At 46.8% G+C, this 13,471-nt stretch overlaps 5 protein-coding genes across 5 annotated transcripts; all 5 read right to left on the bottom strand.

Annotated features, from left to right (window-relative positions):
* Positions 1-964: 964 nt before the first annotated feature.
* Positions 965-2,339, bottom strand: F5B22DRAFT_598635 (carbohydrate esterase family 4 protein). The gene is made up of 2 exons (XM_047974389.1): positions 2,302-2,339; positions 965-2,237 (listed from the first exon to the last, which is right to left on the bottom strand). Exon 2 carries the CDS (start codon positions 1,986-1,988, stop codon positions 1,116-1,118), a length of 873 nt encoding a protein of 290 aa, XP_047832877.1. The 5' UTR covers positions 1,989-2,237; positions 2,302-2,339; the 3' UTR covers positions 965-1,115.
* A 903-nt stretch (positions 2,340-3,242) lies between these two features.
* On the bottom strand, positions 3,243-4,539 carry F5B22DRAFT_598631 (uncharacterized protein). The gene is made up of 3 exons (XM_047974388.1): positions 4,433-4,539; positions 3,812-4,354; positions 3,243-3,747 (listed from the first exon to the last, which is right to left on the bottom strand). Exon 2 carries the CDS (start codon positions 4,016-4,018, stop codon positions 3,815-3,817), a length of 204 nt encoding a protein of 67 aa, XP_047832876.1. The 5' UTR covers positions 4,019-4,354; positions 4,433-4,539; the 3' UTR covers positions 3,243-3,747; positions 3,812-3,814.
* Positions 4,540-4,574: 35 nt separating this feature from the next.
* Positions 4,575-5,547, bottom strand: F5B22DRAFT_598630 (uncharacterized protein). Its single transcript, XM_047974387.1, has one exon. The coding sequence runs from the start codon at positions 5,496-5,498 to the stop codon at positions 5,220-5,222; it is 279 nt and encodes a 92-aa protein (XP_047832875.1). The 5' UTR covers positions 5,499-5,547; the 3' UTR covers positions 4,575-5,219.
* Positions 5,548-5,896: 349 nt separating this feature from the next.
* Positions 5,897-6,310, bottom strand: F5B22DRAFT_644601 (uncharacterized protein; the record flags this gene model as incomplete). Its single annotated transcript, XM_047978447.1, has 1 exon — positions 5,897-6,310. One exon carries the CDS (start codon positions 6,308-6,310, stop codon positions 5,897-5,899), a length of 414 nt encoding a protein of 137 aa, XP_047832874.1.
* A 1,249-nt stretch (positions 6,311-7,559) lies between these two features.
* On the bottom strand, positions 7,560-12,568 carry F5B22DRAFT_635072 (ankyrin repeat-containing domain protein; the record flags this gene model as incomplete). Its single annotated transcript, XM_047977089.1, has 5 exons — positions 7,560-8,680; positions 8,726-10,524; positions 10,575-11,205; positions 11,260-11,905; positions 11,966-12,568. The coding sequence occupies 5 exons, from the start codon at positions 12,566-12,568 to the stop codon at positions 7,560-7,562; spliced, it is 4,800 nt and encodes a 1,599-aa protein (XP_047832873.1).
* Between the last annotated feature and the right edge of the window lie 903 nt (positions 12,569-13,471).

The following is a 13,471-nucleotide window of genomic DNA, read 5'->3' as shown; positions in this document are numbered from 1 at the left end:
CTGGGGAACTGTGGTCTCGTGGATGATACCGTTTGTCATTGGTGGGTGTTGAGGAGCTAGGGAGTTGGACTGTTGGACTGTCGGGTTGTTTGAGTCCATGCCGCCTGAATTGGTGGGAGATATAATTGCATCGAATAGGCCAAAACATAGAACAGTTTATATTATAAGGGATATTTGTGCTCATGTTAAGATGCGATATGAGTATTAACTATGCTCATACGACTCATTTCGTAAGGTTGGGCGACACGCCTTATATGTACATAGGCGGCGTACACGGCGATGCCCCATCGATAGTGAATACGCCTAGAGCGTTCAGTTTGACACTTGAATGGAACTCCCGTTCTTTCAAGGAACAGATGACTTACCTTCATCCTTTCCATGAAGACCGAAACTACCGAGCTTTCCTTCCTTTCCAGCTAAGCAGGGCCAAAGCTGCAGTTACGGCCAACTAAATCTGCAGTCATCGGGCTGTCCCCGCTTGCTGGCCATCTACCAGCATATTTGAGACACTACCCATATACAACTAGATTAGTATAGCGATCCCAGCGAAATGCAGTTGGCTTATATGTAACACATGATACCTATATGACTTTTAGTTGATATATCCTTCTTATAGCCCGATAATTGTAGATTTAACGAAATGTAACTAGAGTGTTAATTAAAGGCAGAGGGAGGAAAAGTAAAGGCATAAAATTATAAAGAAAGTGGTCGAAGTGTTACGTTGTTAGATAACTTCAAGTTGCAAGTACAGGTAAGTAGGTCAATGGCAAGGTGTATTTTTAGTGAAGAACCGTACCTAAACTTTACAGTCAGTTAACACGCCAGTTATAACAGCCTGACAACTACAGATCTAGTTGGCCATAACTTCGAATTTAGCCCTGCTCAGAATATACTCGTCCCAATAATGACGGATATCTTCGGCTCATCAGGTTGGATGGCGGGTGATGCAACGTGCAAGTATATATTGCCGTGGATGAAATTCATTGTCAATCAACTAGAGACATTCATACATACCTACGTAGATAGACAGAATCTATACTCGAGCGGGAAAAGAAACTCAAGGTATTCGTGAGATAGCGGATCTTAAATGCCACGCGAGCGTGCCGTAAGGCTGACTATTTCATTTTCCACTCTGACCAGTCCCATCCAGGGTCACTGTCAAAGCTGCTCTCATTCTTCAGCACCCACTCCGCAACCTCCTCGCATTTGGCCACCCACAGCCCCTGCCTCTCTTTCTCTTTCACATAATCCAGCACCTCCTCCATGACTTTATGCTTTTCCTCGCTATCCGTAAGGAATGGATGAAACAGCAACGCCATATATCCTCCTTCCTCCATTAGCCTGTCGATCCTAGCAATCAACCTCTCTTTCATCCGCCCGGCACTTATGACCTCCTTCCCATCCCCCTTCTTTTCCCTCAATACTCCTGTACTCTCCATATAAAAATAAGCATCGATCTCTGCCCACCGGAACGGCACCATCGCCACACCCTCTATGACCGCGCATCGCTCCGCCGCAGGACTAAGGTACGTGAACCCCCTCTCCTTCATGAGACTTAGCGTTCGCTCCGTCACTAATCCCCCCGGAGGCCTGAAGCCCTTATACCTGTACCCATCAAGGTACCTCTCCGCGTCGCCGATTGCGTGATCGAGATTCGCCACCTCGGTCTCGGCATCTAGTAGTTTCCAGACCTCGTGCTGCCATGCGTGGAAGCCGACCTCGTGGCCATTCGACAGAATCTGCTTGATTAAATCCGAGTAATGCGCGTTGTTCCAGCCCTCGACGAAGTAGGTCGCCTTGAAGCCGCGGGCGGCGAGGGCGTGCAGCATGCGCGGGAGCTGTGTTGTGGTGCTGTGGTGCTGGCCGAGCGGGGTATCGGGCGGGTGGAGGCCCCGGTGCAGGTCGGCAGCTTCAGCCATGTTATCCATTGTTATGGAGAGACATGCGCGGGTATTGTTCGGCCATGGCGGGGAGGGAGAGTCTGACATTGTTCTGGATGTTGTGGAGGAGATAGTGAGGTGTTTTCTGTGAGTACCTCGTAGAGCAAAATGTAGATTAGGTAGGTAAGTTGTAGTGAGGCACTATAGTTGGTTAGTTTGGTAATAGCCCAGACGTGGGCTTGTCATTGGGATAGAGAATGAGACTTATAATGTAGATGGCGACTGTTAAAGAAACAGGTTAAGTTATATGAATTATACAATGTCATGGGGTAGTTACAGAGTTGTACCAATAAATATCTACGATATTACATTAGAACAGCGTTCCCCGCAAGTTATAGGTCTTCAATGACGGCTAACCTACTCCGTTTAAAATGACTCGAGTAGCAAACTGAACCCCCTCTTTCTTTAATCAAGTATTTTGCGTTGCAATCTGAAGCAGTGAAGAGGGATGACACGTGTCGGCACATATCGAATTGGGGGTATATCAGTGCAAGTACTATATTGGTTCGGCATCTGTCCGGGCATTGTCTTTTGACAAAATGCTTGCCTTCGGGTAGCCCTCTTTAACTGATAGCACCTGAAGAGAGATAATATCATAAGGTGTGATTAATAGGGAGTTTACGAAGAAGGATGAAGTCTGCGGCGCCACATCTAAGACCTCTGTACAAACCGCTGACGATAGCTAAGAACAATGATCAACAACCAGACAATTGATGTTGAGACGGCTTTTGGGATACCTCTGGACGACTCCCGCTGTATTGAGATTAACCGCTTCCGACGTGGACTCGCCTTATGTGTCCGTATGACCAGCTACTAGGTTTGCATACAAATTTTAAAGTGTTGGTATAGAAGCCTCAAGAACTAGAAGTTTTGGCATCTAGAAATGGAGTCCTCTATACCACATTTGCCCCATACGATAGAGACCTTTAAATGTCTCACAACCTACGATGCCTAAACAAGTTCACCAGTTTCTGTCATTTTTATAGCAATTATTATATGATTGTGGAAACAAAAGGTGCGAAGTTAGCCGAGTGGCTATTCTGTAGACTCTGATTACCATCGTGTCCTCTGTAGTTAGACAACAACTTTAAATACCGACATACCTTAGTGGTTCCGAAGGCTCCTACGCCAAGTGGAAAACTAACTTTGCACAGTCGAGCCAGTTACATATGTAGGGCATGAAGCTCCCGCATGATCGACGACAGGCGCTTCATAGACATCCCCGCGCCACTACACCACACTCACATTTAGTCCGCCGGGCCTCCATTTTCCTAACGGCATAATCATTTACTATATTAATGCGTTGGATTTAAGGTTACATACAGGTGGGTATAAAGCTCGGCAGTATTAAGTCAGCAGGGTGCGCGATCTAGTGTAAGCGCGTGTCACGTATTATCTTCTAGATCTACCCCGCCGTAGAATAAAAACTCCTCCACAGGAATCAATATAGTCGGCCTCTTTTAACTGGCTACCTAAAGCTCTGTCTGACAAATCTCTTCTACACGCTCACCGCCTAGTCATGGTAAAAACGTAGATTGACAAAACATTAGAGACAGTAGGGAAATTCGATAGATGCGCCAATGTTGCATATGGATGTTGTAATAGTATCAGCGTGAAAGCCTTAAGAAGTGAAAGTTCTAGCATCTGGGAAGTGGATTCCCCTGTACTTGGTGTTCAATATCGCATCTACCCCAAAGACTGCCTTGCCTTAAACATAGAAAATCACCGCTACTATCTTCTTCCTGGCTATTGCCTGTGTTGTAGGCCCTAAAGCGTAGGAGCGAGATACGTATGCATTGCCGACAACCTATAAGAATAGTCTAAGTAAACGAACCTTCACTCGAGTTGCTATAGTATATAGGTAGTGATACCGTTTATGCTGTGCTGCAAATGATGCCCTGAATACAGCAGCTAGGGATCGGCCCTGCATATGGACTTTGCTGAACATCGCAAGGTATAGGGTAAAAGCCACCGCAGGAGCCGCCGTTGGCGATTTTGTCTATGCACGGGGCACGCGGCTGGTTGATAGAGGCGGCCATAGCCACGGCGGCGAACATGGTAATGAAGGTGAACTGCATGTTGATAATATAAAACAGACTTGATAGTAGTAACGGTAGTATGATAGGAAAGCAGCTTTAGAAGTGTAATAAAAGAACGGGGTGATTTAGCATCTTTATATAGAAGACTCGGGTAGAAGTCCTCATCTCTTAATTTGTTAATTACAGCATTAGCCCCACGTGTGCCTAGAGACCCTCCATGTCGATCCTCAAGGTCAACTTGGATCCTACGTTGAGATTATACCTACCTTAATCAGGAGTGCCATACGCCGCATGCATAATTGGAAGGATTTGGATTTAAACGAGGGATGTTAGTCGTGCTGTAGCCAGGTGGCTTTATCTAGTTACAGCTGATTCCTAGTACCAAGTTAGTGCCAGACACTTATGTACACCGTGTGCCAAGGATTGAGTCAGATGTCTGACGGCCCGGCATACCTGGCTATGGCATGTATGACTCGAGAATGAGGCCGTAAGGGGAGTGGTGGCTTATGCCTTGTAGTGTGTTATACACTAGAATGACAACACAATGTGTCAGACTTGGCAAAAGTGTAGTAAACATACTGAAAGAATTGCGAAAGGGGTTCGCTTATATGAACCTCCTAGTAAGCAGAGCAAAGCCGAATAAATCCGACGTTAAATATAGCAGGTGAAACCAATCGGCTTTCTTCCTTGTGGTCCTTGAAGATTCACCCAATCGCTGGCGTCGTCTAGTTCTGCTGTTGGCATTGTGCGTTGCCGAAATATATCAACTTTGGCCTGTTACCACATTTACGACCATACATATGACTATACAACCAGCCGTACGGCTAGCCCTATAGGCTAGGAGCCGTAACTACCCCCGCGAAGGTCCTGTAGGGTCCATGAGGAGTAGATTCCTCTGGTCAGGCCCTGGGCGATGAGCCCTCTATTTATGCCTCGAATTCCTTCCTCAGGCTTCTGACTTCAAACCTTCCTTTAGAGCCTAACATGTTGGCAATAGAAAGTCGGTAACAAGACTATTGGTTCAACCTGCTTATGCTGTTGGTAACTTTCCCTGGATACGTGCACTGAATATGCCATTAGCAAAACGGAGGTCCAGCGGCTGCGGGGATGGGGCCGCACCGCCACGACCTGTAGGATGAGTCAGCACAAGCTCTCGAACCAAGTTCCTAATATTGCGTATCATCATTACTACCCTAAAGAGATATTAAGTGTTTGAGTAAGCTGGGCTGAGTACGGAATACTATACGTCGCGAGTGATCTCTGTTCGGCTTTCGGTCAGTGTTACAATCAAATGTTGAAGTGTTAGTATAGAAGCCTGCAAGATTGGAGGTTCTGTGATCTTCCTCAAGAGGATTGGAAGGCTCTGCGCGTTAGTAGCGCATATGAGATCTCCTGGCTTTATATTAGGAGGCACTATTCCCAAGTAGCCGTTGTCTGTTTTGAACAAGCTTTGATTCTTTGCATATATTAAGAGATCTCGCAATTCCAATGTCGTTGGGTCGATCGGCCAGTTATCCATCTCCTCCTCGTCAAGCAATATACCATCATCGTCGGCGAAGCAGAGAGCCATAAATAGATTTAGGTTCATATCGAGTGAAAATTTAAGACGTTTCAGTATATCGCGCCTCTCATCTAAAGTAAGCTCCGTAGAAGTCCGAAGCATAATAAAGAACCGCCAAGCAATTGGGGAAATATTTAGTCCTGATAGTCCAAGATATGTAGAGCTTTTGCTTCTCGAGTCCTTTTTCTTCCAATCTAGAACATCGAGTAAGGCTTCTAATGGCCGCCTCCCAGCTACCCTTCCCGCCATATCTCCAGAACTCCAGGGTATCTCGAATTCTCTTACTACACACACAGCTTGGAGAAATCCGAAGAGTTCAACGAGTTAGTCCACGCAAACTTGGTACAAGATCTTTGCTACGGGGCATCAAGATCGAAAGCGAGATGCTTAACGAGCTCCACACGCCCACAAATTGCCCCCTGAACGTGGAGAGTATTCTTCGCGACTATATGGGGTGACGGCGCTGTCTCGATTTTCAAGAGTGGCTCCTTTTTAGAACGCATATCAAAGAAGCTAACCTCAAATACTGATCGTAGTTTGCTAATGTTGGGCAGCCATGACGGGAGGTTATGTTCATTTTTAGCATTGAAACCTCTTCCGGACATTCCCAAGTAGAAAGAAGAGACGTTTTCCACGGGGTGCATGGCAGTCTCGAGGTAAACTTCCTTTACAGGCTTTCCATGGCCTGCTTGAATGTTGCTTTCTCGCAATATTTCCAATACGCCGTAGATAAAGTCGTGAGGTAGAGTGGCTGAACAGTCTATGCCCATTATGCATGCGAATCGGAATACAAAGGTGGGGCCGAATTCATCAGGATTTTTTCTAAACCGCTTCAGACCCCTAATCATCACCATTCCAGGTATCTGGCAAACTAGCTCGTTTGAGAGCATAATCCAAGTGAGCCTCTCCATCGATTGGGCCCCATCTTTATCGAAAGTAGGTAAAGGAGTTGTTTTGATAGATTCGAGACAGGTGGAGAATAAGGTGAGTTCTGCAAAGGTGACGGATGTGTCACCACAGAGAAACAAATGTGTCCATGGCGATTTAGCCAAGACGATCTCTTGGACAATCCATATTCTTCTCCAGTACGTACTCTTCCTCAAAGCTAAAAGGGGTACCCATTTCATACTAAACTCGTACGTAGTAAGATCTAATAGAGGGCCGAGGGTAGAGTATAACCATTTGAAACCAGTATGTATCATCTCAGTATTCAGTTTAAGATCATGGCGGTTTGTTGTTACGCCAATCACTAACGTAAATTCATCAATGATGCAGAGTGCTTTGTCAAGTTGGCTGCTATCAGGGCGCCAAGCCACGAAACAACCAACTTTGCATTTGTATATAACTTTCCCATCAGGGGTACTTGATGGTTCTTCTCCTGAATGTCTTTCTGATTGATACACATAGCATCAACCCATAACCGCTGCAAGTTAGTTTTGAAATTGTAAGTCATGTTAAAATGAATCGTAGTGCAACCACAAGGATGTTTCGGCCATCGTGGCATTGTTGCTAATCCACGCCGACTAGAGTCATCCCCCCTGGGTGGAGAAACCGTCCGGTACCCGCAATGATACCAGCGGAGAGGGCGCATAGTAGGCGTTCTGTAACAGTCTCCTGCTACTCGGTAGCGATCTCAAGATGCTATGTTTGACATTGCAATATACTTGAAAGCCTCCGCTAGCAATGTGCCGCGAAGTCGATTGTCAGAATCGTGAAGCAGACAGTTGCAAATGTGGCGTGCATTGCTTAGTCGTTCAGTTGCCACTATATACCTTGCTATGGCGCGCAATGTAGACTTCCTACTCCTAAAACGGAACTTATATTTGACTGCAACTATGTGTTCAGGTACTCTCAGCCTGCTGAATTAAGACATAGTTCTAGGAAACCTAGGAAACCACTATTATTCGACCAGGCTAGATTGCTTCGTGCAACCGGAGACAAAAAGCTCTATCATCACCATCATCACGCTTGTTCTGATGCAGTGGCGTATATTTCGTTCTGCGCTTGCTGTGACACTGTTCATACTGCATCTGCCTTTAACGGCTGCCTTTCCCAAAAGATTCTGTAACGCTCGACAGCCACCTCGCCATCAACAGCCGCCTTGCCATAATAGTCAACTCTTTTTCTAGTCCCATCTTCCTTCTCAATCTTCTCCTTCCCAACAAGTGATAACCACTTCTCGTCGGGCTCTTGGAAGTGATCCCTGTCTGAAACAGCCCCCTTGTCCAGTAACATCTCAACAATATACCAGTGGCCTTGGAACACGGCAGCGTTTAGTGCACTTCTATACTTCCCCCCTCTCACATTCGGGTCAACACCTCTTTGCAATAGTATCTTCACCACATCGGTATGGCCCGAATATGCAGCTGCCTGTAAAGCCGTGCCGAACAATCCACCCACTGCATGGATATCCAGATCAGGACAAGCTTGAAGCAAATACATTGCTTTATCGTCGTAATACTTGATTGAACATGCTGACTGAAGTGGAAAGCCATATACACCACCTCCTATATTAGCATTGGCGCCGTTTTCAAGCAGACAACCAACAACTTTAAGCCGTTGATTGCCTCTACCCCAATCATCATCATCATCATCATCACACCATTCGATAACAGATTGCAAAGTCGTAGTTTGCCGCTTCTCCTGTACTCCATTGATATCGACCCTGTGGTCAAGCAAAAGTTTCAGTATCGGTGATACATCCGTTGCATCTAAATCGCGGCAACAGAGACTTCCCAACCAGAAGTTTTGCACGTCAGTACTAGCCCCACGCTTGAGAAGCAAGCTTACTAGATTGCGCTGCGATTCTCCTTTAGGGTATCTGCAGGCGGCCTCGAGTGCAGTTTCGAGACTTTCGCTTTGGAGACTTCCGCCTTGGGCATGGATATCGGCGCCGTGGTCAAGAAGCATACGCGCTATATCGGTAACCCCCTTTACGCAGGCAGCATACAGTGCAGTGCCAAACCACCCGCCCTGCTGGTTTACATCGGCGTTATGTTGGAGTAAAAGCTTGACCGATTCGAGATCTGGCGCACCTGCTGCCGCCTGCAGTGCGTTTTGGCAGCACCCGCCTTGAGCCTTGACGTCGGCCCCCCGATCAAGTAAATGCTGCACGAGAGGCATCTTACCTCGGGAGCACGCTGCTTGTAGTGCGTTTCCATAATACCCTCCTTGGGCGTTGATACCAGCCCCCTGATCAAGTAGTAGCTGCACAATATCCATTGAACCTTTACAGCACGCTGCCTGTAATGCGTTCCCATAATACCCTCCTTGGGCGTTGATATCAGCCCCCTGATCAAGTAGTAGCTGCACAATATCCATTGAACCTTTACAGCACGCTGCCTGTAATGCGTTCCCATAATACCCTCCTTGGGCGTTAATATCAGCCCCTCGATCAAGTAGTAGCTGCACAATATCCATTGAACCTTTACAGCACGCTGCTTGTAGTGCGCTCCCATATACCCCTCCTTGGGCGTTAATATCAGCCCCTCGATCAAGCAGTAGCTGCACAATATCCATCCTACCCCCGAAGCACGCTGCTTGTAGTGCGTTCCCCCATTTCCCTCCTTGGGCGTTGACATCCGCACCCTTATCCAACAACAGTTTGACCAAATCCCCCCTAGGTTTTCGACTTCTGGCAATCAATGCCTGTAATGGGTTGCCGAAATATCCTCCCTGAGCATTGGCATTCGCACCTCTCTCCAGCAATAGGCGAAAAGACGGTGCATCTTGTCCATGATGATTAGCCACTGCATATAGTGCTGTCTCCCCTTCGCTATTAGAGCTATCTATGTTAGCGCCGTTATCGAGTAAAAACATTGTAAGCTTCTCACGCCACACTGCTCGTACCAAGATGCCGGCGTTCGGGGATGAATTGATCTGAGCTCCATATTTCAAAAGTAACTTTACAATTCCCAGCTGATTATAATTTACAGCAGTTTGGAGTGCCGATCCCAAGTTGTCGCATTGCCCATCGGGGTTGGCACCGCGTTGAAGCAGAAGCTCCACAATCGTCTCCTGGTTATTTGCGACCGCTATCTGTAACGCCGATCCGAACCTTGCACCTCTGTCCAGAAGAAGCTGAACAATCTCAATCATACCCTCATATGCGGCTGATTCGAGGGTCTCATCCAAGCTTCGTTGTCCTAGGTATGTGTTTGCCAATAGACCACCAGGAAGCAGCATCTCCATAAGCTTGGGAAACCCACGCCTGCTAGCATAGCAGTGAGGCCGTTGCAGTAAATAATTAAATGTGCGGGTCTTAACTCGGCTATCTGTTTTCCAATAGCGGCGGATGGAAGGTTGATAAGTCCCGCAGTTTGCCATAATCATTATTCGCAGGCTGTTACTACCGGGCCTGAGTGCGCGTGCAGCAAGGCGGACATCAGTTTCCGGCCATAACTCACACGGCACCCTTTCAAGATGTAATGGCCAAAATTCCGCTGTGTAGTCCTTGAGCTTGAAATCTACATTTGTCTCAGTTAGTGCGCTGCGATAGAGATGGCAGCTGAGGGACGAATGCGCGAGATGAAGATGGGCATCGGTTTCGGAAAATGAATACTCCGTGGTCGGACTAATATTATCGACAGATGGATTAGACACTAGGTACTCTTTGACTGAAAAGTGCGCTAGGCGAACATATGTACAGTCGTCATGTTCTGTCGTAAATGATATTATTAAGTTAGATGCATATTTGATAGCATCTTGTGGCTTGAATAGTCGGCGGGACACATCGAATGGAATACGATCTTCGGGACGGAGGATCCATGTCTCAGCAAGCTCTTCGAGCAATAGCGGCCTGGCCGACGCCACTAGCCACTTCAGCATACTAACAACCTGGGCCTGAAACTCTGGATCCAAATTTCGAAGAACACTGTCGTATGTTGCGTGAAGTCCGACGGGGAGTTTTTCTAGAGCACTATATATCTCCGGCTTGGAATTGTGTTTCTCGAGTGCTTGGAATTGGTAAACGATATATTGAAACCTAGAAAAATCGTCAATGACGCTATTGCAAAGGTTCTTGTAAGAACCTACATTCCATCCGCTCTCTCTAGTAAGATGTCCTTCGCTTTCGATTTGATGTCGTCCGGCCAATGCCTTGGGTTCCCGGAAGCCAATCTTGAATCAATATAAAGACTTATATCATGGTTTATGCCATTTTGGTTTGACGTCAGGTCAATGGCAACTCTGAACAGACTGGGTTGCGTGAGGATAGGATTGATTGCTGCACTGATATCCGGCTCTGCCCGGCTAGTGACGAAAAGGTGAACATTATCCGGCATCTCTGTAATTATACGACCAAGGGATGCAAGCAACTTGCTACGCTCTTCATTCTCGGTCGGACACTCATCCAAGGCGTCAATAACAAGAGAAACTGAAGAAAAACCTCGTGTTGTAGCGAGGAGGGCATTCTCAAGGGTCTTGCTGTCTGGGCGCAGGCACTTTTCCTTATACAAGGTGCTCAGGTCTTCCACTTCTTCTGGTTTGTCAGGCCGGCTCATGTAAAGTTGCCTGATCAGTGATGAGAGCATTGTATCCACTTTCTGCTTTTCGGAATCTGTGAAGCTAAAGAAGAAGTATGCGACGGGAGATCCCGGATCGCGTTTATACCTATCCGCTAGATGCTGAATGACGGATGAGCTGAGAACCGATTTGCCGCATCCAGCTATGAATCGTTAGAAGGGAACATGTGAAACGAAAGGGGGGCAATTGAACTTACGTTTTCCATGGAGCCATAACATAGAGCTCGGAGACACCTGCCAGGTTTTCAAGTCTTCATTGTCTCTTACTAGCCAGTCACACGTGCCCTTTTGATGTTTATCCTGTGCGACATTATGAACTTCAGAGGGGTCGACCCTACATAACCAGTCGATGAACTTGTCACGGTGCTTCTCGTTTTGAGCTGTCTGAACTGCTTCTCGAAGTCCCGAGATGTGCCCACCAACAGCTCGCCATTGGCGCATGGCCTCCTCATGGCGGCTGGAGGCTATCTCACACTCCTCATCAAATTTTTTATCCTGCCAGGTCTTACGAATCTCAGAAAAGGCGTTCTCTTTTTCTTTTATGTCACTCAGAAGAGAATCCCACTCGTTCCATTTCAGAATATCTAGCCCCAGACGAGAGCCGGTGTTGTGGGAATAGTAGCAATAGCTTCTAGCCTGGAACTTGAGGATATGCCGATAAAGTTCCTCCAAGGATTTCTTGTATGCCACATGAGATATCGTCGACGAGTTGTGTGCGCTGGCGTCTGACTCGTATCGCCTCGCATAAAGGTCTTCCCACATCCAGCTGTGAGTTATCAACGACGAAATGTAATCAACGCCTTCGACGAGCGAGGAAATTTGTTCAGAAGGGTTCAGGAGCAACTGGATAAAGTTAATTAGAAAAACGTTCTTTCCCCTAGAGTGTTCAGAACCTCAACTCACCGGCAGCAAAACACTAACACCCATCCATGCAATCGCCGTATACGGATTACCGCTGGCAGCAGCACTTATGAAATTATTCGCACGGGAGACAACGCCCAGGACAGGTTTCACTATTTCTCGGACTTCGACGTCGGTGGTACCGAATTTCAGCTTCCATGTGGCAGCATTCACCTCGTCCATCTTGCGTTGGAGGATCCCATGCGTGCGATCGCGCAGGCTAAGTTTCGAACCGTTCGTTGGGATGAGGTTAGCGCCTAGGTCCCCATCGAGTAATTTTTCGTATTTTAGGACAAGAGCCTTGTCGTCAATTCTCAACTTTTCGTATGCGATATTCCAGAGCTCTCGAATCGGCGTATTATCGCCATCTACCAAGGACAGCGGCGGTTTCGGAGTCGGGGTTACTGTCTGAGACGGCGCAACGACAGATGGGTTGAGAGAGGGGTTCGAACTGGACGATCCGCCAACGTTTGCAATCGTAGTAGAGTCATTCGCCTCAGCTGTAGAAAGCTGGGGTTGGATTTCTAGCCCCTGATTAGGAGCCTTTCCACGATTCCTGAAGTGGAATATCTTCCGGATTCCCTTGTAGTAAGTAGGTCGGGGCATTCTGGCACGGCGTTTGGTTTTATCTGTCATGAGGGTTGTTGCACTAGATCGCTACCTGAATAATATCCCCACGTCACAGATGTAGAAGCGATGCTACCTAGCAAAGCTACACCAAGCAGTCCAATCACGTGATATTTAATAGTTTTTGTGATAGAGCTGATTCTATTCGATAGACTCATGTTACACAGAAGAAGAGGGACAAGAGGGGAGTCGCAGACGTACCACACAACTTGTCCTGTAGTCACGTGGCATATCTCTGGAAGGATGGTATGGATCTATGGATCTCTTGATCTCTAGACAGATCCATAGATCCAGCAGATCCAGAGTACATTGGTATCTCGTAATGCCCTCAATCACAATCATTTCCTTTGTCTATATAATCTCATGATTTCCTATATCTAGTCACTCGCTTAGTTCTGCTCTTTAGCTATCAATTTCACCCCATATTCAATTGACACACTCATTGAACGACTACTATTTAGACTCCTATCTCTGCATAATGGTGGGAGTACTTCTCGAACGTCAAAAACGACGCCGTTAGATGTTCGAGCGGTCTAACGGTTATTATATAGCCCCACCTACGTTCAAGAGTACTCGCAAACCTCCCTAACGGCCAACCGCTGACCATCCTATTGTTACCTGCAAATCAAGAACCCCCGACGTATACCTCTCAGGTGATGTATGACAGGTCCGTTACAGTAACAATAATTCTTACTCTCTTGAGATCAAGGGACAGCTTACTCCAATCCTGGATCGATGATGCTAGGACTAGAATCAATAGCTAATTTTGATTGGCTTTAGGCATTCCCATTGAGAGGGATTGATTGATTGATTGATTAGAAGTCCACCCTATTAATACTATTAGATATACCCCTTAAGAGTGATACAACATTCACCCGTAGA

This window comes from Xylaria bambusicola (assembly GCF_022495145.1).
Source record: "Xylaria bambusicola strain CBS 139988 unplaced genomic scaffold F5B22scaffold_11, whole genome shotgun sequence".
NCBI classification, from domain to species: Eukaryota; Fungi; Ascomycota; class Sordariomycetes; order Xylariales; family Xylariaceae; genus Xylaria; species Xylaria bambusicola.
Note: the sequence above shows the minus strand (reverse complement) of the source record. Positions and strands in the feature narration are given on the sequence as shown.

Coding starts and splice junctions, on each gene's coding strand:
- F5B22DRAFT_598635 (XM_047974389.1), bottom strand. CDS start 1,988: ATGTCAGACTCTCCCTCCCCGCCATGGCCGAACAATACCCGCGCATGT.
- F5B22DRAFT_598631 (XM_047974388.1), bottom strand. CDS start 4,018: ATGCAGTTCACCTTCATTACCATGTTCGCCGCCGTGGCTATGGCCGCC.
- F5B22DRAFT_598630 (XM_047974387.1), bottom strand. CDS start 5,498: ATGGATAACTGGCCGATCGACCCAACGACATTGGAATTGCGAGATCTC.